Genomic DNA, 27,238 nt, shown 5'->3' on the forward strand with positions numbered 1-27,238 from the left:
AATGACGATGGAGAATACACGCTGCTCTATCAAGGTAGGAAAAGATCTCAACGATACCAAAAAAGGGTTTAGACAAGGTGATGCACTGTCATGCGACTTCTTCAATATCGTTCTGGAAAGAATTTCGCAAATTACTCGGAAATGCAGATGATATTGACATAATTGGAAGATCAAAGCATGATGCCAATGGAGCGTTTTTGAGCATTGCAACGCAAGCGAAGAAGATGGGTTTAGTGGTCAATGAGGGCAAGATTAAGTATACGCTGTCATCAAATAAGGACATTGAACAACGACGCCTTGGACAAAATGGCAGCATGGACAGCTTTAACTTCGAGGTAGTTAAGGACTTTGTCTACCTAGGCACCGCTATTAACACAGACAACGACACCAGAGCTGAAATCAAACGAAGAATAACTGTTGCAAATCGCTGCTTCTTTGGACATAGAAGGCAATTGAGAAGCAAAGTCCTCTCTCGAACATCTAAAATCACCATCTATAAGACACTCTTCATTCCGGTTCTCATTTATGGCGCTGAGGCCTGGACCATGTCAAAGAAAGATGAGACCGTCTTAGGATGCTTCGAGAGAAAAAATCTTCCTGTGATTTTTGGTCCCGTAAGAATAGATGTAGAATGGAGGCGAAGATACAACGACGAACTATAAAAGTCCAACGACTTAGATGACTAGGTCATGTAGAGCGAATCATCGAATCCAATCCCGAGGGACTGTGCAGTAGAGGAAGACCGCGACTCAGGTGGCACGCAGGTGCGTGAAGACTTTAACCAACTTGGCGTGCCAACCAACCGAGCTGGCTGGAGACGCATGTTGGTTGAGGCCCAGGTCCGCCCGGACTGTAGCGCGACCTTAAGTACGTAAGTAAGTAAGTGAAAATGTTGCCGAAGACCCGAATATGTCCATTCCTCGTCGTTCTTAGGGATTAGGACTGCCTTACGGCACATTATGGCGTATTTTGCATTTGGATCTATCCCTTCATACATCCATATCCAGCTCGTAGATACGTCGAATGGGTGCTTGAACAACAGGAGGTTTCGAATACAATTTTCTTCAGCGACGAAACACATTTCTTACTCGGTGGGTATGTTAATTAACAAAATTGTAGTTTTAGCGTTTTGAGAGTCCTCAAGTAATTGAAGAGGGGCCATTACATTCACAAAAATTCACTGGTTGTTGCGTTCTATGGTCCGGATATTTAATTGGACCTTATGGTGATATCAACTTGCCACCAAGATCATGCGACTTGACACCGCTGGACTTTTTTTTATGCGACCACTCGAAAGATAAACCTTTAACTCTTGAGCGTTAAGAACCAACATTCGTCAAGTCATGGCCCAATACGTGTCAAATAATTTCGAAAATTACCTCAAAATAATCGATGATTGCAACAATTAACGTGCAAGTCATTTAAATGATGTAGTGTTTTACACATACATAATGTCAACGTTCAAACTTGATATCGTAAAAAAATATTTATAAATGTTCTTTACCTACATACATAAGCTTATTTTTGAAACCGTAAAATGGATAACTCAGTACATTGACTATAACTTCAGGATATCCCTAATTGGGCACAGGAAATTTATAATTTTAGTTTGTAAAGTTAAGTTGTGTGTATTTTTGTTTACTTTGTGTACTAACGTAGTTTTTTTTATTTTGTTAAGACTTTTACATAAATTCACATTCCTAATAACGTTATTATCTTAAATGCAGACGCCAAAAACTTTAAACAAAATAAATTTTATATCAAGCTCTAATCAATAGATATTTTATTTACTCGTAACTTTCAATATTATCCACATAAATCAACTATTTATTTATGCTTGAAGCTAATTCCATCTATTTTCAACAGAAAAACAAAACAAGACAGACAATTTATTGTACTTACATTTTCATATTCAGTATCGGATACGGTCGAGCGGCAACTTATGGAAGGCAGACGTTGTCCACCGCCCTTATGACCGGATGGAAGAAGGTCACTCACCACTGAGAGTGCCCCAGTGGAACCGGCACCCTAAACCAAATAACATTTATAAAAAAAAATTGCAGCAAGAAAACATCATCATAACACGAAATTATAATAAATTCAAATTAAAGTTATACACATCAGCAAAATTTATACATATAAATGTATTTTTATATAACGATTATGTATAACTTATAAAATTTAGAAAATTTATTTCAATTGAAAACTATAAAAAGTTCAGGTATTGAAAATTGTTCCATTTGCAAAAATTAAATATACGATGCAATTTTTATTCAGGGCTTCCTTAATTATTCATGTCAAATTAAAGTTGGCGGTAGTTATTTGATCTTGGTATATAAAAAACTTTCAAACCCCCTGCCCCCATACAATTTAAATTAACATAAATAATTCAGGATGCCTTGAAACTTTAAACTTTTTTTGCAAACGAAGAAATTTGTAGGACATGACTTCAAAGCAAGGGATGCAAAAAAGCAGAAGATGATGCCGTACACAAATATTGATATTATTGAGCTTATATATTTTGGCATTATAAAAAACAAAAACTAAATCTATTTCGAAGAAATTACACTTCCTAAATGTATATTATATAAAGAGCAATAATAACTAGCGCATGATTGAATGGACTTTATAGTTTTTATTTCGATGAGTAAAAAATGAAGATATATGAAAGAAGCACAGCAATTGGGTCACATGTTAAGCACTAAGACCTCTTAATGCATCCCAAAAAAAAAACAAAGAACAACATTTACCAATCATTCTAAATGAAAAATTACAAAAAATATCCTACGACTTACATCAGAATCAAAGGAAGAAAGCTTGCTCATGAGGACATTTCTCTTCTGTGTCAACATGTCTTTAAACATTTCGGTAGTAGATTGACCATCTTGACTGTCAGCTGATGACATTCTTCTTTGAGCTCCACTGCGATCGATTTGTGTGGAATTCTTGCGAGACTCCTGAGGTGACGCCCATTCACTGCCAAGATTCGAGGGATTCGGACTGGAAGGCGAACGCAGGTTCTCTCGACTACCCATAGGGCTAGCTGCATGACTTGAGAGTAAACTGGGACTCATTTCACTGGTATTTTCAGTGAGTTCCTTGCTCCAGTAGTGAGTGTGAGCGATTTCCATCATTTGGAAGACCGAAGCCATTCCCCCCATGCCAAAGTTCGAGAATGTGCTATCGAGGCCGGAAGCTATTGCTTGGAGGCATTTAAGGATGCCTTTCCATAAGGGTTTCGGGATACACTAGAAAAGAAAACAATAGCTATTAAAGATTCTTAAAATAATTGGTTCTTTTTCGAAAACCTACCACATCATCGATATGATCATCTGGAGCGATCTTACGATCCAGTGTCTTATTGAGTTTTCCCAACACCAGCATTCGATAGGACTCATCTTCCATAAGCTTTCTAAGTCGATTTAGCTTCAGCCAGCCAACGCCTTCTCCAGCCATAACCTGGCTAATAACATCCTTCAAAAAGGCTTGATTTTCTGAGTTGCTATGAGATCGTTCTTGATTCTGTTGCCTTTGGATTTCTTCTTGACTTTGTTTTGGACTTGAGTGCTTTATCAATGGAGTTCTCTCGGCCAGTGCTCTCCGTCCTGGGAAGGGATCAAAAGATAGACCGCTTTTTGATTTCTGTCCAGCTGCCTGACCTTGTTGATGGTGGTGTTGATTGGGATGCTGTCTTTGTTGCTGTGACTGTTGCTGCTGCTGCTGTTGTTGTTGCTCTAGAAATAGAAACCAAAATAAATACAAAAAACCATCTTGATTTTGTTATTTGTTTACTTTTCCCTCCAAACATCCCTGAAAACATTGCACTTGTGGACGACGTGAGTCCGTTTATATCACTTCCAATAGAAGAAAAGAAATCTCTACCAGTGTTTTGCATTAATCCACCTTGTTTTTGTGTAGCAATTTGATTTCCAGGTCCTTGAAGATCCATCATATTATCTTGTTCATTGTTTTTCATGAGTCCTTTTTTAGTAGCAGCTTCTTTTGCTGTCTTTGTTAAATCACCCAAAGTTGATTTTCCAACATAGGTTAGATCATCCAATGTATTTCTGCTTACACCTGCTGCTTGCTTGGAAACTTCGATTGCTTGTTTAGAAGCTTCACCTGCAGCCTTTTTGGCATGAAGTGTGAGCTGTTTTAAGTTAAAATTAAAAAAAAGAGAAAGATTACAACTGTTTTAAAAACAATTGAAAATATTGATCTGCTAATCTAAAATTATTTGAAAGTCGAATGGAAAAGTGCAAAATATAAAAATGATAAAATGAAATTTAAAAACAAAATATCGATTAAAATTATGGATTAAAGGCGTAAATTAGTTTGTATGTTTAAAAAAAAAGAATCTAGAAAACAGTTGCTTTTTGATTTAATTCAGATATGAACGGAACGTCATTTTTAAAAGTATACAAATTTTGATTAACTTAAGCAAACAACGGCTATAAAAATGATCGTTCTTGTTGATTCTCATTTCTTAGAATGCTCTCCAGGTTTTGGATCGAAGGAGTGCAATAAGGAAAAAAAGCATCATCAACCACCTAAATTAGTTTGGTACAGAAAGTCACTTAATAACTGGTGAGCAAAATTATTAAAGTCAACCGAAATGTACATATGTATTTTTTGTTAAAAGTTTCATAATTTGTTACAAAATGTAAGCTAAAGTTTATTTTCTTTTACTACTTTTTTTCTCTGCACCACACAAAAAATAAATTTCAATCTTGCACTTTATTAAACTCCCTACAAAGCTTAGAACCAATTTTCTAATTGTTTACTTTTTTCAAAAACTGATGATTCAAATTTATATCTAACAATGAAACCATTTGAATTGGAATTTATACAATGAACGACCAATGACAAACTAGGCGTTTATGAATCTCTAATAACTACAGTTGTGATCCAATTTGTTTGTAAGCTTTTGGCCGAATGCTTGTTTTGCAATTAACAAAGAAAAACATGTAAATATTTGTTTACAAACCTTTTCAAGAGGATTGAATTTAATTTCCTCTTCGTCCACTGATTCCTTTAAAATTAAATTTTAATACAAAATTAAACACATTTAAACAAAATCCAAAAAAGACTTAGTATTAAAAAAAAAGAAAAAAAACTTAAAAACGGCAAGCACTTGAACACATATAGACGGACACCAATATTTATAAGAAAGCAACCAATTAAACTTGGAATTCCAAAACATACCTTGTCTACATGAGCCAATATGCCTTCCTGACTACTTTGACGAGTTGTTTCTCTCACTAGATCCTTAGCATGGGAAGCAAAGTTTTCAAATAAAGAGCCTTGTGAACCTTGTCTTTGACTACCGCCAGGGCTTCCTGAACTCGAACCCGAACTGGTTCGAGCTAAAATATTAGAAAAACTTGGCTGTCGTACTACAGTCGGTGTTATCGGAAGTGCCTATATCCAGGAAGAAAAATAAGTTAAATGATGATAAATAAATTTAAATTTTGTTGGCTTTTTATTCGAACCGTAGTTTTTCTTTTATCAGATAAATTTCCCTTTTCAAGATCAGAGGCATTTCGTTGGAGTTTTTGGGATCCTATAAAAAAGATATTTTAAGACTTTTCTTGTATTATTTATGTATATTTCATACCTGGAGAACTTTCTTCATCGTCCATTGATTTTGGTCTGAGTAAAACTTCGGGATCCCCTTTAGGAGGGAAATCAAATTCTGAATCCCGATTAAAACTTGGTGAACTTAAGTCCGATCGACTCGATGATGAGGAATGTGGCGACTCAGGTCGGTCGTCATCCTCTTTGGAAGACTGTACAATCACACCTTCAGGATATTGCAATTTACTTGGGGGATGATATACTAAACTAGCATCAAGGTTTGATGAAAGGGTCTGAAACAAGGTTTGAACAAAAAAAATGGTAGCTCAATATTGAAATAATTTATAATGTAAATACCTGGGGCACATTGTGGTGATGATGATGAGGTCCGAATACATCGTGTAAGCTAGGTGAAAGATCTGAAGATACCATTTCCGAGACGAAATCACTTAGTGAGGAATATGATGAACTTGTGCTCTCCGCTCCTTCTGAATCTGAACCACTTTCATCCGTAGGCTGACATTCTAGCTGTTGAAGACTTCGAAGAGCTCCATTTAACGAACTTCCATCATCCCAAACAGAGAAACGAATCGGAGTCAGCCCATGGGCAAACCACTTCGCCTTGTCGCCAACTTGTATTGGATCAAGGACACCCGTTTGAACGCGTAAGAATGCCACATTGGTCGGCGTTAGGGACCACTCTGACAAAAATTCTACTGCTTGAGTTCGGGCAAATTTATTTAAAAATACTGATGCCCTAGGTCGAGACCTTAGAAAGCTGTTGATCTGAAAAGCTACAACAGGTCTTGGATACAACCGCAGTGTTCGAGTATGCTCAGTAAAGTTGGCTAGGGTGTTTTGTGAATTAAAGAATCGAACCTGTGAACAAAAACAAGAAGGTTAAGCTCTGTTTTTATTTTGTGTGTTTTCTTGTGAGTCTTACCATAGCAACCCGTGTTGCAACATCAACTGAATCTACATCAGTCCCAAAGATAATTGGATTTATTGCGGGAGGGGCATTAGGACTGGGCTGACGCGATGCAACACCTTGAGTGGATATCGAGTTGCGTTGACTTGCCTGTGCTGATGATGGTGATTGCAAAGGTAGCCGAGCAGACGAAACACTTTAAAGCAAAATTTAAAAAAGAGCAGATTCTTAAATTGATTGAAACAAATCAAAAATATTACTATCGTGTTAAACATAACTTAGTTTGAGAAAATATGAGATTTAGGTCTTACCTAAATCTGATCGAACTTACCCTAGTATCGGTGGCTGTTGTAAGCTATCTCTTATCGATGGCATTAGCTGTTGATTTGAAGCTGCTTGATTACTTGCAGACATTGATGTTAAAGCCTTAAATAAATCGATAATTCATATTAATAACTTATTATTTTTCCACCCATTTTTTTATTTAAACAAAAAAATTATTCGAAAAGGTTAGCATAATGTCAAATCCATGTTCTTCTACTGAATTATTACTAAAATATTTTTAATGTTCGCAACTATGTTTCCTTAATTTAAATTAACGATATTTATAAAACAGATTTTTTGTTCTCTATAAGCTACAAACTTAAATTATGCTCTTTTTATTAACTGTATCCTCTTTTTAAATATTAATACCAACAATCCAAGCTGCTTTATATGATAGAAAATGTTTATGTACATGAAAAAGTCATGAATTTGACATTGTTTTTTTTTTTAGAAAAAATTGCACTTCAAACATGCAGCAAAATAATTTAAAACACATTGGAATAAGATCAAAAACCAAACAAAATTAGAATATTCGCTCGAATTATTCAAAACTCCATCATGCATGTTCTGGATCTTTTTGTAATACTGGAAATTTCAGTAAAATTTGGAATTTAGTTAAAATCTTTTTCGATAAAAGCCTTACGCGAATATTTTATTTTTGTGAATCATGAATTTTTATGAAATTGAAATGAATTTAGTATGAATTTGGAAAGTAAGGTCTTGAGAGGGTATTTTATAGGTAAGTATATATGTAAATCAAATGTATAATATGTTTTCAAATCTATCTAATCAAACATATTAATTCAAATTTAATTGGGCTACTACTGTAATAGAGTCTTTTTGATATTTTTTAATTAATAATCGAAACTAACTAAAAGGTTATTGTAATTTTAAAAAAAAACTTTGTGTGTGAGTCTGTACGTAACGATCATTGATTTTTTTTATAATATGAATTTAAAAAAAAGAGACAAGTTTGGTTGACCCGATGTATTTTACTAACTTATAAACCTATCACACAATTGGTAAGATGTTAACAATTTTCAGCTTGAATATTTAACGATCAAAAAATTAAATTAAATCCAGGAAAAATTTATAAACGAAAAATTTTAATTTTTTTACAAAAAATAAAAAAAAAACATACAAATTAAACTAATAAGAATTGGTAAAATATAAAAGACTCAAAAGTCTTGAAAAGAAAGAAATATATTAAATTAATTTCATACAAAATGTTATTATCAATATCACAACTTTCAATTTGTAGGCTTTAAAAAATAATAACATTTGCATAATGGCACCAATGGAAAATTATTCGTTTCGTTCGCATTCTTGTCTTTTTTCGAATAATTAACAATTGCGAATTATAAAAATATGGTTTTGGTTCAAATAACAAATGCCTCACAAAATCTTATTGAATTTAAAAGAAAAAATACTTATTTCAAAAACTAATTTTTTGGTAAATTTAAGGCTTAAAGATTTGACCAGTCTATACTGTTTTTGACGAAAATTCTTCAAAGTTTCAACATTTTTGAATAAAATAATAGCGGGTTATCCATTTTGCGGTTATGAAATTATACGGCTTGAATTCGACATCTGTCAAACAAAGTTGTTAACCCATTTTTTTATCTGTTGAAAGTCTGAAATTTACGAAAAACATAAAAACTGCATAAAAACTGTTGAAACCTACTACAAGTATGGTGATTCTGCAACAACAACATACCGTGCTTTGAGAGGAGATTATGGTTTACATAATCGTCCAACTACGCATACGATTGGCAAAATTGTGAAGAAATTTGAAGACAAATAATTTGTATAGCCCTAGACTGCTATAAAGCAGATATCACCGACATCCAGGAAATACGATGGAATGGGCCGGGAAAAAAGAGGATGAAAAACTGTGACATTTGATTTGGTGACTGCTACCACAAAAACCAACAACGCTTATTTGGATGCGGCTTCGTCATTGGAGCCAAACTTAGGCAAGAAGTCATGAGTTATAGGTGCATCAATGAGCGTCTCATGACAATACGCATCTAGGCTAAATTCGGCAACATTAGCCTGATATGCCCCCAAAGAAGAGAAAGAGGACAACACCAAAGATATGTTCTTCGAGCTCTTAGACAAAACATATGCGTAGTGTGGTAGCTGCGATGTTCAAATAGTCCTATGCGATTTTAATGCCAAGCTGGGAAGGGAAGACATCTTTGGTGGAATAATCGGGAAAACAGCCTGAACGACATCACGGGGCGAAACGTTACGGTAGCCCGTACGCTTTTTCCACACCTCAACATCCTCAAAGGAACTTGGACTTCTGCAGATCAACCTACCGTCAACCAGATTGACCATATTGACCATATTGCGATCGACGCCAGACTCGCTTACAGCATCATGGATGTACGAACTTTCCGAGGAGCTAACATCGACTCGGACCACTACCTCCTTGTAGCCAAGGTAGCACTTCGGGTTTCCAGACCCAAGGTAAAACAGGGAGTTGCTGGGAGAAGGTACAACGTCGAACGGCTACAATCGAAAGAGATCGCCAAATCCTTTCCGACCGAGTTGCAAGTAACCTCTCTCTAAGTTCTCTGCCGCCAACACAATGTATCGAAAACAAGTGGCAAAATTGCCAAGATGCAATCAGAGAAGCCGCCTCTGATGTGCTGGGTTTCAAACAGCCACCAACAAGGAACCCCTGGTTTGATGAGGAATGTCGGCAGGCAAATGCAGCCAAACAACAGGCACGCAAAGCGGCGCTGCATAAAAAAACGAGAGCTGCTCATGAGTTCTATGAGCAAAAGAGACGAGAGGAACGCCGACTTCTCAGAAGGAAAAAGAGAGGGCATGAGAAGCGTGTGGTCGAAGATGTTGAGAGGTTTAAAAGCACAAATGAAGTTCGAAAGTTTTATGAACAGATGAAACGAAATCCACAGGTACATAAACCTAGAACCGAATGCTGCAAAGACGAAGTGGAAACATCATACTGGAACTGCAGTCAATGCTGAGGATATGGAAGCACCACTTCTGCAGACTGTATAACGGCGAAGACGAACCGAACAACATTGCCATATCTAAGCTGAAGTCTAAAAAAGCCCCTTGAGCGGATTGCTTGAATGCCAAGCTCTTCAAAGCAGCTGGAGATAACCTGGAAAAAACCCAAGACCACCAAATCGACACCCACCATCTTTACATATATTTGAAGGCCGCATATGACAGCATCTACATGGACAAGCTGTATAGAGCCATGTCTAGTTTTGGCATCCCTGAAAAACTCGTCCGTTTGTGCAGGATGACCATGAAGAATCCACGCTGCTCCATAAAGGTTGGAAACAACTTAACAGATCATTTCGATGTCAAAAAAGGTTTTAGACAAGGGGCTGTCATGCGATTTTTTTAACATCGTGATTGACAGAATAGTGCAGAGCTTACACGTCAATACTAGAGGCACCATCTTTCAAAAGTCTGCCCAATTACTAGCATATACGCTGATGATATTGACATAATCGGAAGAACTCAGCGTGATGTCAATGGGACTTTTGTGAGTATTGAGGCAGAAGCGGCAAAAATGGGTTTAACGGTTAATGAGAACAAAACAAAGTACAAGGAAGGACATACAACGCCGACGTCTTGGTCAAAACATCAACATCGACAGACGTAACTTTAAGGTATTCAAGGACTTCATCTACCTAGGCTCCGCTGTAAAAGCAGAAAACAGCGCTGAGATCAAACGCAGAATAACTCTTGCTAACCGCTGTTTCTTTGGACTAAGAAAGCAATTGAGTGGGAAAGTCCTCTCTAGAGGGATTAAAGTGTTGTTATATAAGACTTTTATCATGCCCGTCCTGCTATACGGAAATCACCGTGGGTCGAAGGGGAGTGGAGTCCAACGACTAAGATGGCTGGGTCATGTAGAGCACATGGAAAACAATGCTCCGGCCCGGAAAGTTTTCAAGTCCACTCCCACAGGACAGAGCAGTAGACGAAGACCCCGGATCAGGTGGCGCGCACAAGTGGAAAGTGACTTACCCAACTTGGAACACGAAACTGGAGACATCTAGCTAAGGACCAAGCTAGATGGAGAAGTTTGTAGGGTGAGGCCCTAGTTCACACAGGACTGTAGCGCCACCTTAAGTTAATAAGTAAGTAAGTAATTACCTTACTGAACACAGTAATTCCTTTGATTTCTTATATAATTTTTATTTCAGAAGAGCTAATTTCCAGCAGTTGTCTGAAGATTTAACCATTTCTTTAATTTTCTAACATTGACAAAGTTGTTCTAACTTTTTTTTAACTTTTTTTTAATTATTGTTTTGAAAAAGAGATTGGATTGTTAACAAATAATTTGTAAGGCCGGTGCATCATCGTTTCGCCCGTACCACCGAAAATATCGTTGCTATATGTGAAAGCGTTGCTGCTGACCGGAATGTGGCGATTCCTCGTCGTTTTTAGGAATTAAGACTGCCTTACGGCACATTATGGTGTATTTTGTATTTGGATCCAGCTCGTAGTTACGTCGAATTGGTGCTCGAACAACATGTGTGGACGGCGATTTTTGGAACAAAATTTTCTTTATCGGCGAAGCACATTTCTCACTCTGTGGGTATGTTATTAAACAATGTTGTCGTTGTTGTGGTTCTGAGAATCTTCAAGCAATTGAAAAGAGGCCATTAAATTCACAAACAGTCACTGTTTGGTACGTTCTTTATTTCGGAGGTGTGATTGGACCTTCCTTTCAAGAGATATTTCCTGGACGCGTAATTTTTTGTCCGCGACGTGGCGACCGTGTTTATACATTAACTTTTAAGCACTTAAGAATAAACGTTCGTCAAGTTATGGCTGAGATATTGAGAAAGCTCAAAAGAATCGATGCTTGCAACAATTCGCTTGGTGGTCATGTAAATAATGTATTGTTTCATACATAATGTCCACGTTCAAACTTTATAATAAAAAAAGAAATATTATGAAAAAAAATAAATTTTACTTTTGAAACCGCAAAATAGATAACCCTATATAACAAGTAAAATAATTTAAAGCAAAATAATAATTTCAATGTTAAGAAATCCACAATGCTTGAAGTTCTAGTAGGTTCTTTCTTACTTGCGACAAAAATAAAAAACTGTTCTTATAATTTAAAAAAAAAAAATAATTTAAATTTTTAAGGACAAACTTAGTTTGCAGGTATATTTTTAAACCATATATTAATGGTTACTTAGAATTAAAGACGAAAATGAGATCAATTCAATTGAAAACTCAAAAAACCTCAGCTGTATAATGCTTTTCCAAATGCACAAAGAGTTTTTATTTGAACACGTATATATTATTTGTATTTTATTTATTTACTTTAAATTAAATGAAATATTAAAGAGCACATTTTTAAAGAATTTCTGTGTGCACATGTGAAAAACGAAGCTATTTGGTATTTTTTATTATTTTATTATAAAAAGTATTTTCCTGCAAGCTGCAATGATACTCATTACTTAACTCCTGAAGTCACAATAGTTTTTGTTCATACATTTTCTACATCTTTTAACTCAAATCTATTATAAAACCTATTTTGACTCATAATTCAATTAATTTAAATTTAAAATTAAAAAAAAAAAAACAATTTACAAAATAAGTTACAAAACTTAACTTCATGCAATATACGAGTAAGCAATAAATTTACATGTTACACATAATATTATATTAAATTAACACAAAATTAAAACGAATACTTTATGAGTGGGTATAAGTATTATAGTTTGTATATATTTTTATTTTTTAAGAAGAGTATGATTTTAAATTAAAATGAAGAATATTTACACCAAGTCCAGCTTGATCCATTAGTTGCATAGCCTGTTCATTATTATATTGTTTTTGTGTGTTAAATATTTTTTTGTTGCATTTAAAAATTGTGAAGATGTTATGATTTATTATTATTATTTTTTTTGTTCAGACAAGCGAGCATCGGAAAAAATGGAAGTAAAAGTAGAAGTGTGTGTTTAAAATATTTGAAAGTGATTAAAATAATAAAAGAAAAGTATTAAACAAAAAACGTTTTTAATAAAATGATGTTTTTATTTTGTTATCAATGAATCAATGTCGAGAAAAAGGCACATTGAGATTTAAATTTGAAAGACTGTTTTAAATAATAATAATAATATAATATACATAAGCAAACAACTAATATTCACGATCATAAGATTTAAGTTTATTTTAGTTGCTTGCATTCAAAAAAAATAATTTAAATTCACATCATTCCAAATAATATGAGACTCAGTTGAATATAATTCATTCAGTATTAAATACCATTTTTATATTTTAAACTGAATTTTACTCTTAACAGTAATTTTGTTTACAGTTATTTTTTGAAAATAAATAAACAATTTAAAGAAATTATAAAAATATATATCACATCCATTTTTATTAAAAGCCATAATAATTTTTTAAAACAAAATAAAAATGTATAAAAAGTTTACGATGGCTAAAGAAAAGAAATGTTTATTTACCTGCTTAAGGTGATTTTTCAAAATTGTGCCTTCGGGTTCGGGTAAACCTGGAATTTCTTCAGCGCCACCCGTTGGCGGTGATAACTTAGTTGAGTCCAAATCAACTACCCAAATATCATCTGGGAGTCTGTAATCAAGGCTATAGTTTTTAAAATGAATTATTGAGAAGGTATGATCAGGTGGAATGGCATGTGAATAATATGATTTAGATATTCTTCTTAAATTATCGAGAATTTAGAATATTGTTAAAAATTACATAAATATTTGACATTAAAAATAATTTTAAACTCATTTGATCTCCTTTGGTTCTTAAGACACTACAATTAATTTGTATTTAATATTGACACAAGCAAATACTTAAGAGAGAAAAGAAATAATTGTTGAAACTGGCCAAGAGCTAGATGGTGATTAAACCAACGGCGGATGCTGACCCAGAGGAGTTGGGGTTCGTAGGAGTTATGCCTCCCATCTCTGGAAAAGTATTTTTTTAATTTTCGTTAGAATTCCCCTGAATTCAAATCTAATCATTTTGCTATCTTACTTTTTCTTCAAAATTGATTATCTATTAAAAAAAAACGTGTTAAGATTTTAATGGAAGAAATCTACTGTTTGATGTGAATTTGCATGAATTTCAAGAGTATAAATGTCCCAAGAACAGCAAAAGTGACATTCTCGTTGAACTGATAGCTAATTGAAAAACTTGAGGAATGTTTTACATCTATATATAACAGGTATATTTTTAAATCTTAAAATATAGGAAATATTTTTAAATAGACTCGTTATAGCAATTTCAATTAAAATCACGAAGAGAAATAAAACACCATTTCGACAGTCAAAAGTGCACGCTGTTGACCAAATCCTGGCGGCGAAGCTATCGTACTCTCCCGTTCTGTTTACAGTCTTTGACACTTAAAGCTTAGAACTGCTTTTTCAACATCACTTATTTCGGGTTATGTGTAGCATCATTAAATATTTTTTTTTTTTTTTGTTTATTTCTGAATCTGTGAGTTTAAAAATGATTCACTAAGTAGATTCCTGAAAAGTCTGACGACGGATGCTACTACAGAATACTCCTTATGGAAAGCAACTAAGCGCCTAAAAAGACCTCAGACACAAAACCCGCCGATAAAATCTCAAGATAGTAAATGGATCGGAAACCCGAAACAAAAGGCTGATCTCTTTGCTGAACATCTCGCGAATGTTTTCAAGCCATTCCCAGCAAGCACAGCTACAGATCCCTTACAGTTTGTTGACAGGTTCTGAAAGAAATGCCTCTTACAGCCTTCAAGAAACTCCAATTTATAATAAACGCATGCCTTAAACTAAGATATGTGCCACATCATTGGAAAATTGCGGAAGTCATTGTTATACCTAAACAAGGTAAGCCACCAACAAAAGTTACATCTTACAGACCAATATCGCTTATACCAATCATGGCAAAAGTTTTTGAAAAACTGCTACTGAAAAGGCTTAACAAAATAATTGAAGAAAGAAGACTAATTCCGAGCCATCAGTTTGGATTTAGAAATAAACATTCCACGATAGACCAAGTGCATCGAATTACGGATGTTGTGGAAAAGGCACTTGAAGAAAAACAAGTATGCTCGTCTGTATTCTTAGATGTTGCTCAAGCTTTTGACAAGGTTTGGCACTTGGGACTTGAGTACAAACTGCTTCCCCAGGCAGTACTACGAAATACTGAAATCCTACGTTACGAACCGACTCTTTAGAGTACGGTACGACCAAAATTACTCGGAACTTAAGAAAATTGAAGCCGGTGTACCACAAGGAAGTGTCCTAGGACCAACCTTGTATCTGTTATATACAAGGGATATTCCAGTGGACATCAACGCTATCATGGCCACCTTTGCTGATGATACTGCAATATTGGTGCCTGATAAATCCGTTACGAAGGCTACACAAAAATTGCAAAATGCAGTCGATAAAGTTAGTGATTGGACGCACAAATGGCGTATCAAATTAAACGAAACAAAATCGACGCATATAAACTTTACAAACAAAAACATAAACAATGTTCCAATTTTTATAAACAGTACAGAAGTACCTTACTCCAATACCGCCAAATACCTTGGAATGAATTTGGATGCAAAGCTTAAATGGAAAGAACACATCAAAAAGAAAAGAGAAGAACTAAACTTGAAGTACAGAAAAATGTACTGGTTAATAGGAAAGAACTCTGACCTATCTATTCAGAACAAACTAATGTTATATAAGCAAGTATTGAAACCCGTTTGGACATATGGCATCCAACTATGGGGCTGTACAAAGAAAACAAATGCTGAACCCATCCAAAAATTCCAAAGCAAGGTCCTTCGGGGAATAATAAATGCCCCTTGGTATATAAGAAATAGCGATCTACATCGTGACCTTCAAATTGAAATGGTTACAGAAGTGGTTAAGAAACACGTTGTATCACACAATCAGCGACTGCAAAGTCATACTAACTCTGAAATGGAGACCGTATTAAATGTGTGAGACAATGTTCGGAGATTAAGAAGAACCAAGCCTAATGAGCTGATGGGCTAAAAGCTACGGGAAAGTGTTATAACCTTAAACTTCCCCCAATGCGATTTAAAAATTAAGAAATAAAAATCATTTGTCGATCTTTCATAGATTCGTCCTGATTCACCGGTGGTTTTAGTGCGGTAAGAGTCCCACACTACTCGGTACCGATTCTTACCGAGTGTCTTTTGAAGATTTCCATCGGATAAAAAAAAAAAAAAAAAAAAATTCTCTTGGAGTTTAATTTTATTATATTTCAAAACAGTAGCAAAACTTTATGTTTATTTGAAATTTCAAAAAATTGCATTTGCTAAAATTTAGATATCTTAAAACTGTGACAAAGTCATCAAATTTATGTAGGTAAGTACAATAACAAAGTCTAAAAATAAAGCTCCAAACAAAGTTTATGTAAGTTTAAAAATGGGCCAGGGTAGGTTTACTAAAATAAAAAGAAAGCATTTCCTTACATCCTTGATTACTTACTATTGTTGATAAATTATAATAAATACCTACATATAGGATATATATGATAAGAACGTAAGTAAAACTATGTCTTAAATTTGTCCTTAAAACACTATTTTGACCGGAAGTTATAGCTGACTACTTTATAAACTCAATGATTTTTACTAATTTTTAAAACAAAATATTTTAAAAGTGCCTCATTTAAAAAATTCACTACCATTACAAAACTTCCAAGCTTAAATTTCCTTAAATTATGTGGTAATATCTTTTTATATGTGTACAAAATTAAACATGCATCAAAATATTTTATTTCACTATAATTGTCAGTAATTTTGTAAACAGCTTTTCAATTGCATTAAGTATCAATCAACAAATTTATTTATTAAAAAAAAACATTTGTCTAAGACTTTGAAGATTTAAACTTCCTAATGCTCGATTTGCAAAACAAAAATAGTTTAAGTTATAATTCCCTAATACAACCCTCAAATCATCAAAAATATTAAATCGATTACCGATTTGCGTATGTAACAAAAAATATAACCAAACCAAATAACAAACACAAATGTGTTTTCCTCACTCACTCAGACTTTCGTTAATTCACTATAGTCTTTCTTTATTTCAAATTATAACATTTGTAAGTCTCCGGACTGCAAATGGATTTCTCCATGAATGTCTTCACTAGACTTTCCACAAAAAGTATCTACTACATGCCGACCTATTCGACTTCCACCATGAGAGAACTATGGTTTTCATATACAAAGGTTCAACCGATTGCTTTGTATATAAAAACCGATTGTCATCAGTATGATGATGTATTTTTAATGAGTAAGATTCGTATTAATAGAAGTTACTAGCAGATGGCGCTTCCATGTATCAAGTTCAAATTGACTTTGAAAACTATAACATGTTTGTACAACTACGACGGAATGCATCAGCTGGAAATTTTGCAAAACAAATAATGGATATTGGAATGAAAATTGAAGAATCTACACGATGTATCATCCTGCCAGCAAACTTCTGTAAGATGTAAGGCATCTAATAATTGGTGCAAAAATGTTTTGCAAACATTGCACAAAACCACAAAAAATCATCAGTGGCTCAGTACGCGTTCTCTAATTAGCAGCCAAAATCATCGATATCAATACCATCAACTTCACCATTCAGAATACCCAGATTACCCAGTAAAACTACAACATATTGATATTGTTAAGAATCAACGTGAGGTTGTCAACTATCCAACTGAATTCTTGAATTCGATTCATTTGGCAGGCATGCAACCGCACCTTCTTGCATTAAAAATTTGCGTACCGTCATTCTTCTTCGAAACAGAAATCCACAACGACTTTGCAACGAAACCAGACTCTCAATCAAGAAAATGATGAACAATGTTATCAAGGCAACCATTTTGACCTGGAAATTCAAAGGTGAAGACGTACTGTTGTATTTGTATTTGCTTGCAAGGTAGGTCTTATAAAGTGTTGCAAGCCTTAACATTAATTTCAGAATTTGAATACAAATTATATACCTAAGACTTCTATTTACTTATTTATATAAAGAAAAAGAAATTTAACATAAATTATTTGCCAAATAGTTGAAAAGTAAAAATTTAAATCTACTTATGCTTCTTATTCTTCTCATAGCAATGGGCAGAGAGTTCCAAAGGCGTACAATATGAATACAAAATTGACGCTCGGTATTTAGAAAATTGTTTGGGGGTAATATTAAAGCAAAGGACCTTGTTAAATGAGGAAAATTGAGCTTACCGTATAGATAATCAGGTTGTTGTGTTTGGATGATTTCATGCAGGTTATTCAGAGAGCGAAAGTTTATTAAGATGTCTAGGCTACAACCAGAAATCGGGACCGTAAAAATGGATTTGTGATCATAACGACGTAGATTATAAATATAGCGGGCAATATTGTTATAAGCAACATTTAATTTGCGGCTAGTCACACAGTCTAGTTTACAAAAGATTTCACACCCATACAGCACAATTGGTAGTATAAGGGCCTTAGCAAGGCGCAGTTTAATTTTGATCGGGATGAAATATCGAGTGACTTGAAGAAGGCGGTGAGTGTCCATAGACTTTACCAATGGCACTATTAAGCTGGTCATTCCATCAGGTGAGAGTGCAATTGAATACTACTCCTAGGGGTCTAGAAGTACTAACATATTCAATGGTTTCGTCGTCAAGTTTCAACAGGTTTAAACCCGATAGATCAAAGTGCTTGCGGTAGATGGGGAGGGATGTTGATTTGACAGGGCTCGTTTATTAAAGCTACGGCATCATTTTTAGCCCCAAAAGGTCGACTTATCAGGAGCTGCATATGTTTGTTTAGCAACTTGTATTACCATAGTAACTCATTTATATAAAGTGAGAAGAGGATTGGTTCAAGAATAGATCCCTGTGGCACTCCACTCAAAACATTGAGAAATGTGGACGAGTGTCCTTTGGCCACCACGCATTGTTGCCTTCCGCTGAGATACGAAAAAACAGCCTTACAAGCTTTTACAACGAATCGATTGGTTAACAGTATCAAAAGCCTTTGAATAATCTAACAGTGTTATCAATGTAACATGATCACTGTCCATTGTACTTCATCAGTTACAAAAAGTAAGGAGGATTTACAGCTGCGCTTGGTCAAAAACCAGACTTACACGTACTTAACAGGTTGTTTATTGTAAGATATTTTTGGATCTGCCCAGAAAATTTTTTTCAAGCACCTTCGAATGAAACGGAAGAATGGCTATCGGGCATAATTTTTTGCAGTACCTATTTGCTTTTTGGGTATAGGAATAATCTTAGCCTTCTTCCATTCTAAAGGAAACTCGGAAGTGGTCAATATGCTGTTAAATATGTTCGTTATATAGTGCAGTATATATATACAATGTCTTCCTCTTATATTCTTATAAAACTCTGAGAGCTGTTGATAGAAGTTCGTTCCTCCTTAGTAAGGGAATGAACGGGTGAAGCAACGTTTCAGGGCATGGACGTAAACTTTTTGTTGAGTTCATCACAATCGACGTCACCAACAGGCTTTTAAAATTGTTTTCCAATGCCGATTTCACGTAGGTTTTTTCATAATTGTTTGCCAGAGGTTAAAAAACCAAGTTTATTTTCATAATAAAGTCTTTTTGCCATTCTGACCATTACGACAAATTGATTACGTAGTCTGCAATACAATTTTTGGAAGTGTTCCAGTTTGTAACGTCTACATTGACTGTAGGCAGCATTTCGTCGTGATATCAGAGCAGAGATGTCGCTATTCAGTTAAGGTGGAGCCGTATGCCTAACGAGAAGGGTTTTAATAGGAACATGCCTCTCAAAAAGCTGCTTGACGTTTAACCGTAAAAAACCGACTTAATCATTAATATTTTGACGTACTGTTGCTACGTATCCCAATGATCCCGACGGATATACCATTTGAATTCTAACGTTTACAGTTCCCGGTCCGACTCGCTTTCGCAATGACTATTAACCAAGGACAATCGTTACAAGTTTGTGGATTAAATTTGGAGAATCCATTTTTCTCACATGGACAATTCTATGTGGCTTGCTCACGTGTCGGAAGACCTTGTGATTTATTCGTCTACGCACCAGATGGAAAACAAGAAATATTGTGTATCCCACTTCAATAAATATCGAAGTGAAACTAAACTTTGTAATGTCACAATTTTTTTCGAAATAAACAAAATCAACAAAATAGCTTAGAATGAATTGAATATATACTGATTTTTCCTTAAAGTTATTTTTCTTAAACTGATAGTTGTTGGCGTAGCAAAGTACACCGGGTACAGCTAGTTTAATATAAAAGCTTTAAATCTTTTGAGAATTTGAGAAGAGAAAAAGAGATTCTGCCACTTGTTATTTGTGAGTACCAAACATTTTTTCCCAACTTAATTTCCTTAGTTTGTTTTCATTTAGTGTTTCGAAAAATGATGGACCTAAATGCAGGCATTTCTCTAAATTCATGAAACAAAAATTTTTGTCTCTTCAATTTTTAAGTTTTACTAAATTCCTTTTTGATATAAATATATATTTCAAAATGTGCACGCAAAATAGTGATTTTTTTTAATTTGTCTTCTAGCATCAGTTCCAATCTAGGAGTAAGCAGACTGAAAATGGTAGTAATAATAGATTCCCGAAAAATACGCCAGAAGAAAATACCCAAAAAAAAAGAAAATTTTACATATTAGATTCTGTTTTATATTTCTTGGATAAAAGGTGAACATTTTCTGCAAAATTTTTCATTTTCCGGCTTTTTCATCTACATTTTTGTAGCGTTCGTTGCGTTTTAAGAAATGGCAACAAGAAGAACATATATTATTTTTGGAAAAAAACTACGTTTCAACACAATTTCTTACATTTCTGCATGTAATGCACCCAAAACCCATCTAAGCTATTGTATTTTTGATTTTAAACTGGGCTTACTACGAAAACTGTTGGAATCTTAAAATGATTTCGTATGTAGGGAGTCACTTTTTATCTTCATAAATTTTACACTTTGTGCTAAAACAAAATCAATTTTAATACGTTCGTGTGTAAAACTAGTAACTCTTTTAATATAAAATCTGTATGCTCCCTTGAATTGTGCATTAATAAATACTACTATTTTTATTTTCATTTAAAATACAAACAAAATGTATTATACACTGCCAACCACTAGGATGAGGCCACAAATTTGGAACAGATTTTTATAGCTGATGGAAGTGTTGAATCCGGAAACTTTTACTACCAAATTTATAAAAGTAAAGAGTAAATCTGAAACTAGCTTTGGAGTTCCCCAAGATCAAAACATAAACACCTTTAAAAGGGTTTACATAGTGCGTCACTATGATGAGGCTACATGTAAAATTTCGGAATAAAATACATTACTAATGACTATGTTCATGTATTGTATTTTTCGTATGTTTTGGACATAACCTCTAAAAGACGGTTTGGAATAGAAACAATACATTTTTTTTATAATCACAGGAAATTTGGATCCAGGAATCACGAAAAGCTTCTATTAAGGAGGTCTTGTCTTCAAATTGTCAGTCTACTTCATATACTTTATGAAAAAGCCATAGCCAAACGTTTTCAATCATGTTAAAGTGCTGTAAATATATAGAGGCCATGGCAAAAGTTCGACTTTTTTTTTTCTTCACGATGCTTCTTAAAATCATCTATTTTTGCTATTTCTGTGGCTATCAAAGACTTTCCGAAGCCCGTGAGTGTTTAAATTTGAGTTGAGCACATCATAAGCAACGAGTACTGAATACAATTTTATTCTAGATACTAAAAGTTTTAAGTCAATTCAAAATTAAATTATGGGATTCCATATTATGCAACAATATTCAAGCAAAGGTCTAACAAGGGATACAAAAAGAGTTTTTACAGCATAAGTATCTTCGGATGACTTAGAAGTTCTTGAAATAAATCCCAACATGGCGTTAGCTGTTGAAATAACATTATCAATTTGAAGAGAAAAATTCATATTCAAGTCTAAAATCACACCACGTTCCTTTTGATTTGTTAACCTCATTAAGAACTGATTCTCAATTTTGTGTTCAAAACATCCTTTATTTTAGAAAACCTAACAATACTACACTTTTTTCATTAAAATTTAAACCATTTATGAAACAACACTTGTTAATATTATCAATATCCAATTGAATTTTAGCAGCATCTGATGAAGAACTTACAGAACAAAAAATCTTGATATCATCAGCATATAAAAGACATCTAGAACTTTTAATACAATTCGGTAGATCATTCCTAAATAAAATGGAAAGGAGTGGACCAAGATGACTACCTTGTGGTACACCGGAAAAATTTTGTATTTTATTGGAAAGAACATCACCAATTTTAACATATTGATCCATTTTAGGATATTCGAGTGGAGCCAAGCAATTCAAGTTTTTTCAAGAGAACATTATGTTGTACCCGATCAAACGCCTTGGAAAAAGCGGTGTAGATAACATCCACTTGAGTACGATTTTCTAAACAACCAAGACAGTAATTTGTAAAAATTGCTCAATTTATTGCAGTAGACCTACCACTCATAAAGCCATGCTAATGCAGGGAAATATGGTTTTAAACTAAACTATAAAGTTTAATTTTAACAATTGCTTCAAATAATTTGGGGATTAGCTGAAGCTTAGCAATAGGCCTATAATTTTTCACAGATGTTTTAGATCCAGATTTATGCAAAGGAGTTATCAGAGAATGTTTCCATGTATCTAAAATTATTCCTTGTTTCAAGGACAAATTAAAAACTAAGCAAATTTCAAAACTAAAGGTGGAATACTGTCCGGTGTGGTAGAGAAACTATTATCAAGCGACAATAAAGCATTTATTACATCAACTGTCGATAAAGAAAGGTCACCATCATTAATGTTAAGCGTTTCATTATAATCTAAACCCAAATCAAAAAAAGTTCAATTGGAAAAATAAAGCTAAAATTAAATTAAAACAGTACTTTTCAACACTCTTTTAAATTTTTTGTACACAAGTTTTTAAAAGGTGGCTGCTGCACGGAAATATTTGCAATAGTCTCATCCAAGTGGAGGATTTTTATACGCTTTTTAGTAGTTCATTATTTGATATTGGAAAATTCCAACGATCGTTTCTAATTTTGACTTTAATTTTATGAATGTGATGTATTAAGTGCCTATTCACAGGTAGTAAAATTTTTCAGGTACCATACTTCCACCAGCTTTAAAAAGCGAAAATCAACTAAAAAATGTGTGGCCTCATCCTAGTGATTGGCAGTGTATATTTTATAGATGTATTTATGTACATAGATACCATAGATATCATTTTCGTAAAAAAAAAGAAAGAAAACCGAAATATTTTGAACGTTTTATTCAGCATCCATTATGAGCAAATAGAAATTAATACTCAAGGCTTAATAAGATACATATTTCTATGAATAAAGGAAAATTAGGATTTAATAATAAATGGAAATCACAAAAGACGTTAACTAAAGAACATCTTTTCGAGAAATTTAATTGTAACCTTCCTCAATTCTAGTTCGTTAATTCAAAATAGTAAGTGAATTATTTTAAGCCATAAAACGTCCTTATCAATTAAGTTCTTAATTAAAAACCTTCATCAAAAGCTTGATATTTATAAATTAGTTTTGATTTTAGAAATTCATGTTGTTAAATGAAAATACCTAATATCTACATTCCCCAAATCTCCATCCACAAGCATCTTAAATATATAACAAAAATAAATAAATATAAATATAATCGATTAGTGTGATGCGAAACCATAACACAATATAATCTGGTATTTCCGTTAACACCCAAAAATCAATTTCCTCTCAGCATGAACCAAATTAAACGAATTTATAGATACACCTTTGCATACATATTTACATAGATACGTAAAAGTACATAACGAAATAAATATAAAGCAACCTTTATAATGCACATATACGAACATTTAATTTGAATTATGTTCGCCCATTTTAACCGAAAGTGTGCGATAAGTATTGTGTTGTGCGCTTTTGTAATGTAATTTTACACCTCTTTCATTTGGGTGGTTCGGTCCTCGCAAAAGACCCATAAAACCACTTAAATCAAAAATACAATACAAATCGTTTCTATGACAACCAACCCATCAAAACACTCACAAATAAACGGAGAGAAATTCGGGAATTAGAATTATCCCCCTCCTACTCGTCCTCCTACTTCCGTCTCTCAATCTCATCGTAAATGGTATACTATATATATTTATAAGGCTTGTTCTATATGAAATAACAAGTCTTCTTTCTACCAAAATTACCTAAACGAAAAGCAAATACCCGTAAATTGATCTGAAAATCCTTTTTCTGATGATGAAAATAAATCACCAGCCCCTTTTATTCAATAACCATTCAAGCCTCTCAGAAGCACCACTAAAACCAGCACATATTAGCCAGTATATAGATATACTTATGTTACATTACGCAAATACCCTTGATCTCACCATCCCTAAATCGATTTTTATATTTATCCCTATATAACTGCGTATATTAGATTGTACACCGCCCTTAAAAAAATGTTATGTAAATCTGAATAAAACACGTATATACAATATAATATGTACATACATGTATGTCAATATTCTGTGTTTTTTAATAGGACTCACCTGAAATTCTTTTTATATAAAAGAAATGTTGCCGGCACTCCAATGACAAAGGGAGTCGGTGCCAAGAGCAATTGTTCTGCACAGCTCATACAGGTGGGCAACAATGGTATCACCGGAAACATGTACTCCAACGGATAGAGCATTGTCACGAATGCCATAACCGACATGGAGAGGGCATTGTAGTCGCGCGACTGAAACAACACTTTATTTTCGAGTATAATCAAGGTCAGCACTTTTAGGCACGTCTCTACACCAAGCAGCTCCAAAGGCAGATGCAATGGAAAATCCACCAGCGAAAATCTTGTATGGTCGGGCAGGGCAAAGAGTAAAGGTTCATGTACTGTGGGTGACAGCACTTCCACCTGTCATATAATAAGTAAGTGTTATGCAAGTGAAGAGATCATGCATACGCGAGGGTGCATAACTTAAACTTACCTCAACCCTAGTTGAACCGGGAACTGGTACGGGAGTAGAAAGCAGTCTCAAGATCCAAGTCTCGATTTCTTTCACATCATGAATAACTATGGAGGGTGTAGCATCAGTCGCATTACCAGTTAAAACCGTCCAAACATTGTCCCTGCAAAGAGGAGAGACATTTGCAAATTTCGATACCCTTTGGAATCTTGACAAAAACTTACCTATTAACTTTATTAGATGCACCAACTCGTTTCGGGCTGGACGACTCGTTGCAGGCATCGATGAGTTTTTTGAGAATAAATAAACATTCCCGAAATGTCGTAAAGAACGGATGATGTGAAATTATACATAGCGACGTCAGCGATTGGTTACGGACTTTTGTGCGTTTCCTTGAGGCCCGAGGTGAAGGCGTATGGCTTCCACCGGACTCTGAATCAGCACTAGGTGCTATTAAACCCAGCTTCGGTGGTTGCTGGATGGGGTGTGGTTGTTGATGATGTGGAGGATCAGAATCCCTTCGGCTAGGTACTTCACGGTCTGAATCACTTGGTGCTACATTACTTCTATAGTCGCTAGAATAAGTTAAAATATCGTAACTGTTAGACAATAAGAAATTTTAAAAAGAAAAAAAGTAACAGAAGCTTAACAATTGCTAGGATATTTTAATTTGACAAATTGTAAATGATTTGACCCGATTGAATTAACTTTGGCTTTTAGAGTTTTTATACTTCCTAAGCATGGAATTAAACTCTCTTAGGCACTGTTTACAGTCTGTAAAGCCTTTTCCATACTTTGCATTCTCAAATTTGCAATTTTAATGCATTCAATGTATTGAAGTCTTTTTACTGCTTTGAAGTCTTACTACCCAACCAAAAAAAACATTTGAGGTATAATACACCGCTTCAGTCTTCCGAAGCCAAAAGAAAGGATTTTTTACTTTGCCAGTTTGTTTAACGCTCCCAGACGTGAAGCCCTTTCAGACTTTAATTTTGAAAAATCATTGCTCTTGAAAGTGAATTAGGATTTTTAAATTGTTTTTGAATTTGAAATTGTTTTTATGTTCTTTAACGCTCTGTGATTTTATTTAGCTTTTTTATTTTTGTTTTAATTTTATTATTTTTTTGATTAAACTGTTTTTTTTTTTAATTATATAACTATAAGTTTATTGTTGATTTAAGAATGAATATAATAATTTATTAGGTTTCTTTTCTAGGTCTTTTAAAAGTTTAATTAATTTTTTCTTTAACAGCAAGATCGAAATAAATTGTTTTTATATTTGTATTTATTTATTTATTTATTCGTCTTAAAAGTTATGCACTCTAGACTAATAATTATACATAACATAAAAAAAATACATAATTTACTTATAGCATAACAACAAATTTGCTAATTTATGTTTCAAAACATTCCTATTAATATTAAAACCAATTGCAAAATCATATTCATTAAAATCCATACAAGCTCTTGTGATAGAATTATACTTAGCATAGCTAGCACTGTGGTAAGGAACATTTAAAAAATCACATTCACGAGGGCGCAAGTTTCTAGAAGGCACATAACCAAAAAACATAGATAACAAAACTGGACAGTCTATATTAAAATTCAAGACATCAAAAGCGAAAAGTATTGAGTTTAATTTTCTTCTCTGAGCAAGAGGTTTTAGATCAATTAAAATACACCTCGTCTCATAAGATGGAACATTTGAATAACCATATATTTTTCGTAAGGCAAACTTTGTGAACCTTTTTTGAACTTTTTTTATAAGACAAATGCTAGCCGCGGTAAAGGAGCTCCATATAACGGAACAATATTCTAAATGTGGTCGGACGAGACTAGAATAAAGAGCTTTTAATGTATAAGGGTCGTCGAAATCTTTTGAATTTCGAAAAACAATCGCTAGCATAGAGTTTGCTTTTGAGATGGCATGGTCTATGTGATTTGAGAAACTTATTTTAGAATCGAAGATTACACCTAGATCCTTATGGCTATTACGTCTTTGTAAAATGTCGTTTTCAAGTTTATAAATCAATTTCAACTATTTTTGCATCGTTAAGTGAGTTTATGGAACTAAATATTTTCAAATCGTCAGCAAATAGAAGACATTTAGATAGAGTAAGATGTAATGGTAAGTCGTTAATAAAAATGATAAAAAGAAGTGGTTCAAGGTGACTACCTTGAGGAACACCCGAAAATATTATAACTTTCTTATATAAGGAATTATCAATTTTTACCACCTGTTTTCTATCTACTAAAAAGGTCTATATCCACATTATGTGCTGAGAGTGAAATCCATATATCTCTAGTTTTTTTTTAAGAGAACACTATGTTGAACGCGGTCGAAAGCCTTTAAAAAATCAGTGTAAGTAGTGTCAAGTTGAGAACGTTTTTCTATCTGTGATAGGCAAA

At 33.9% G+C, this 27,238-nt stretch overlaps 1 protein-coding gene across 15 annotated transcripts in view; it reads right to left on the reverse strand.

The window, feature by feature from the left end:
• Nucleotides 1-27,238, reverse strand: part of LOC129946784 (MAP kinase-activating death domain protein) — a 78,332-nt gene that overhangs the window by 20,197 nt on the left and 30,897 nt on the right. For 2 of the 15 annotated variants that reach the window (XM_056057101.1, XM_056057111.1), the window contains exons 4-19: nt 25,054-25,404; nt 24,851-24,992; nt 24,416-24,777; nt 13,312-13,450; nt 12,626-12,658; nt 6,837-6,931; nt 6,521-6,701; nt 5,935-6,456; nt 5,618-5,870; nt 5,493-5,563; nt 5,206-5,421; nt 4,988-5,032; nt 3,793-4,150; nt 3,313-3,734; nt 2,796-3,248; nt 1,903-2,028 (exon numbers count right to left, since the gene is read on the reverse strand). In XM_056057101.1, coding sequence (XP_055913076.1) covers nt 1,903-2,028; nt 2,796-3,248; nt 3,313-3,734; nt 3,793-4,150; nt 4,988-5,032; nt 5,206-5,421; nt 5,493-5,563; nt 5,618-5,870; nt 5,935-6,456; nt 6,521-6,701; nt 6,837-6,931; nt 12,626-12,658; nt 13,312-13,450; nt 24,416-24,777; nt 24,851-24,992; nt 25,054-25,404 — 3,769 coding nt within the window. The remainder of the gene's footprint in view (nt 1-1,902; nt 2,029-2,795; nt 3,249-3,312; nt 3,735-3,792; nt 4,151-4,987; nt 5,033-5,205; nt 5,422-5,492; nt 5,564-5,617; nt 5,871-5,934; nt 6,457-6,520; nt 6,702-6,836; nt 6,932-12,625; nt 12,659-13,311; nt 13,451-24,415; nt 24,778-24,850; nt 24,993-25,053; nt 25,405-27,238) is intronic. The other 13 variants (XM_056057102.1, XM_056057104.1, XM_056057103.1 and 10 more) reach the window with 13 other exon arrangements.

This window comes from Eupeodes corollae, chromosome 2, assembly GCF_945859685.1.
Source record: "Eupeodes corollae chromosome 2, idEupCoro1.1, whole genome shotgun sequence".
In the NCBI taxonomy this organism is placed as follows: domain Eukaryota; kingdom Metazoa; phylum Arthropoda; class Insecta; order Diptera; family Syrphidae; genus Eupeodes; species Eupeodes corollae.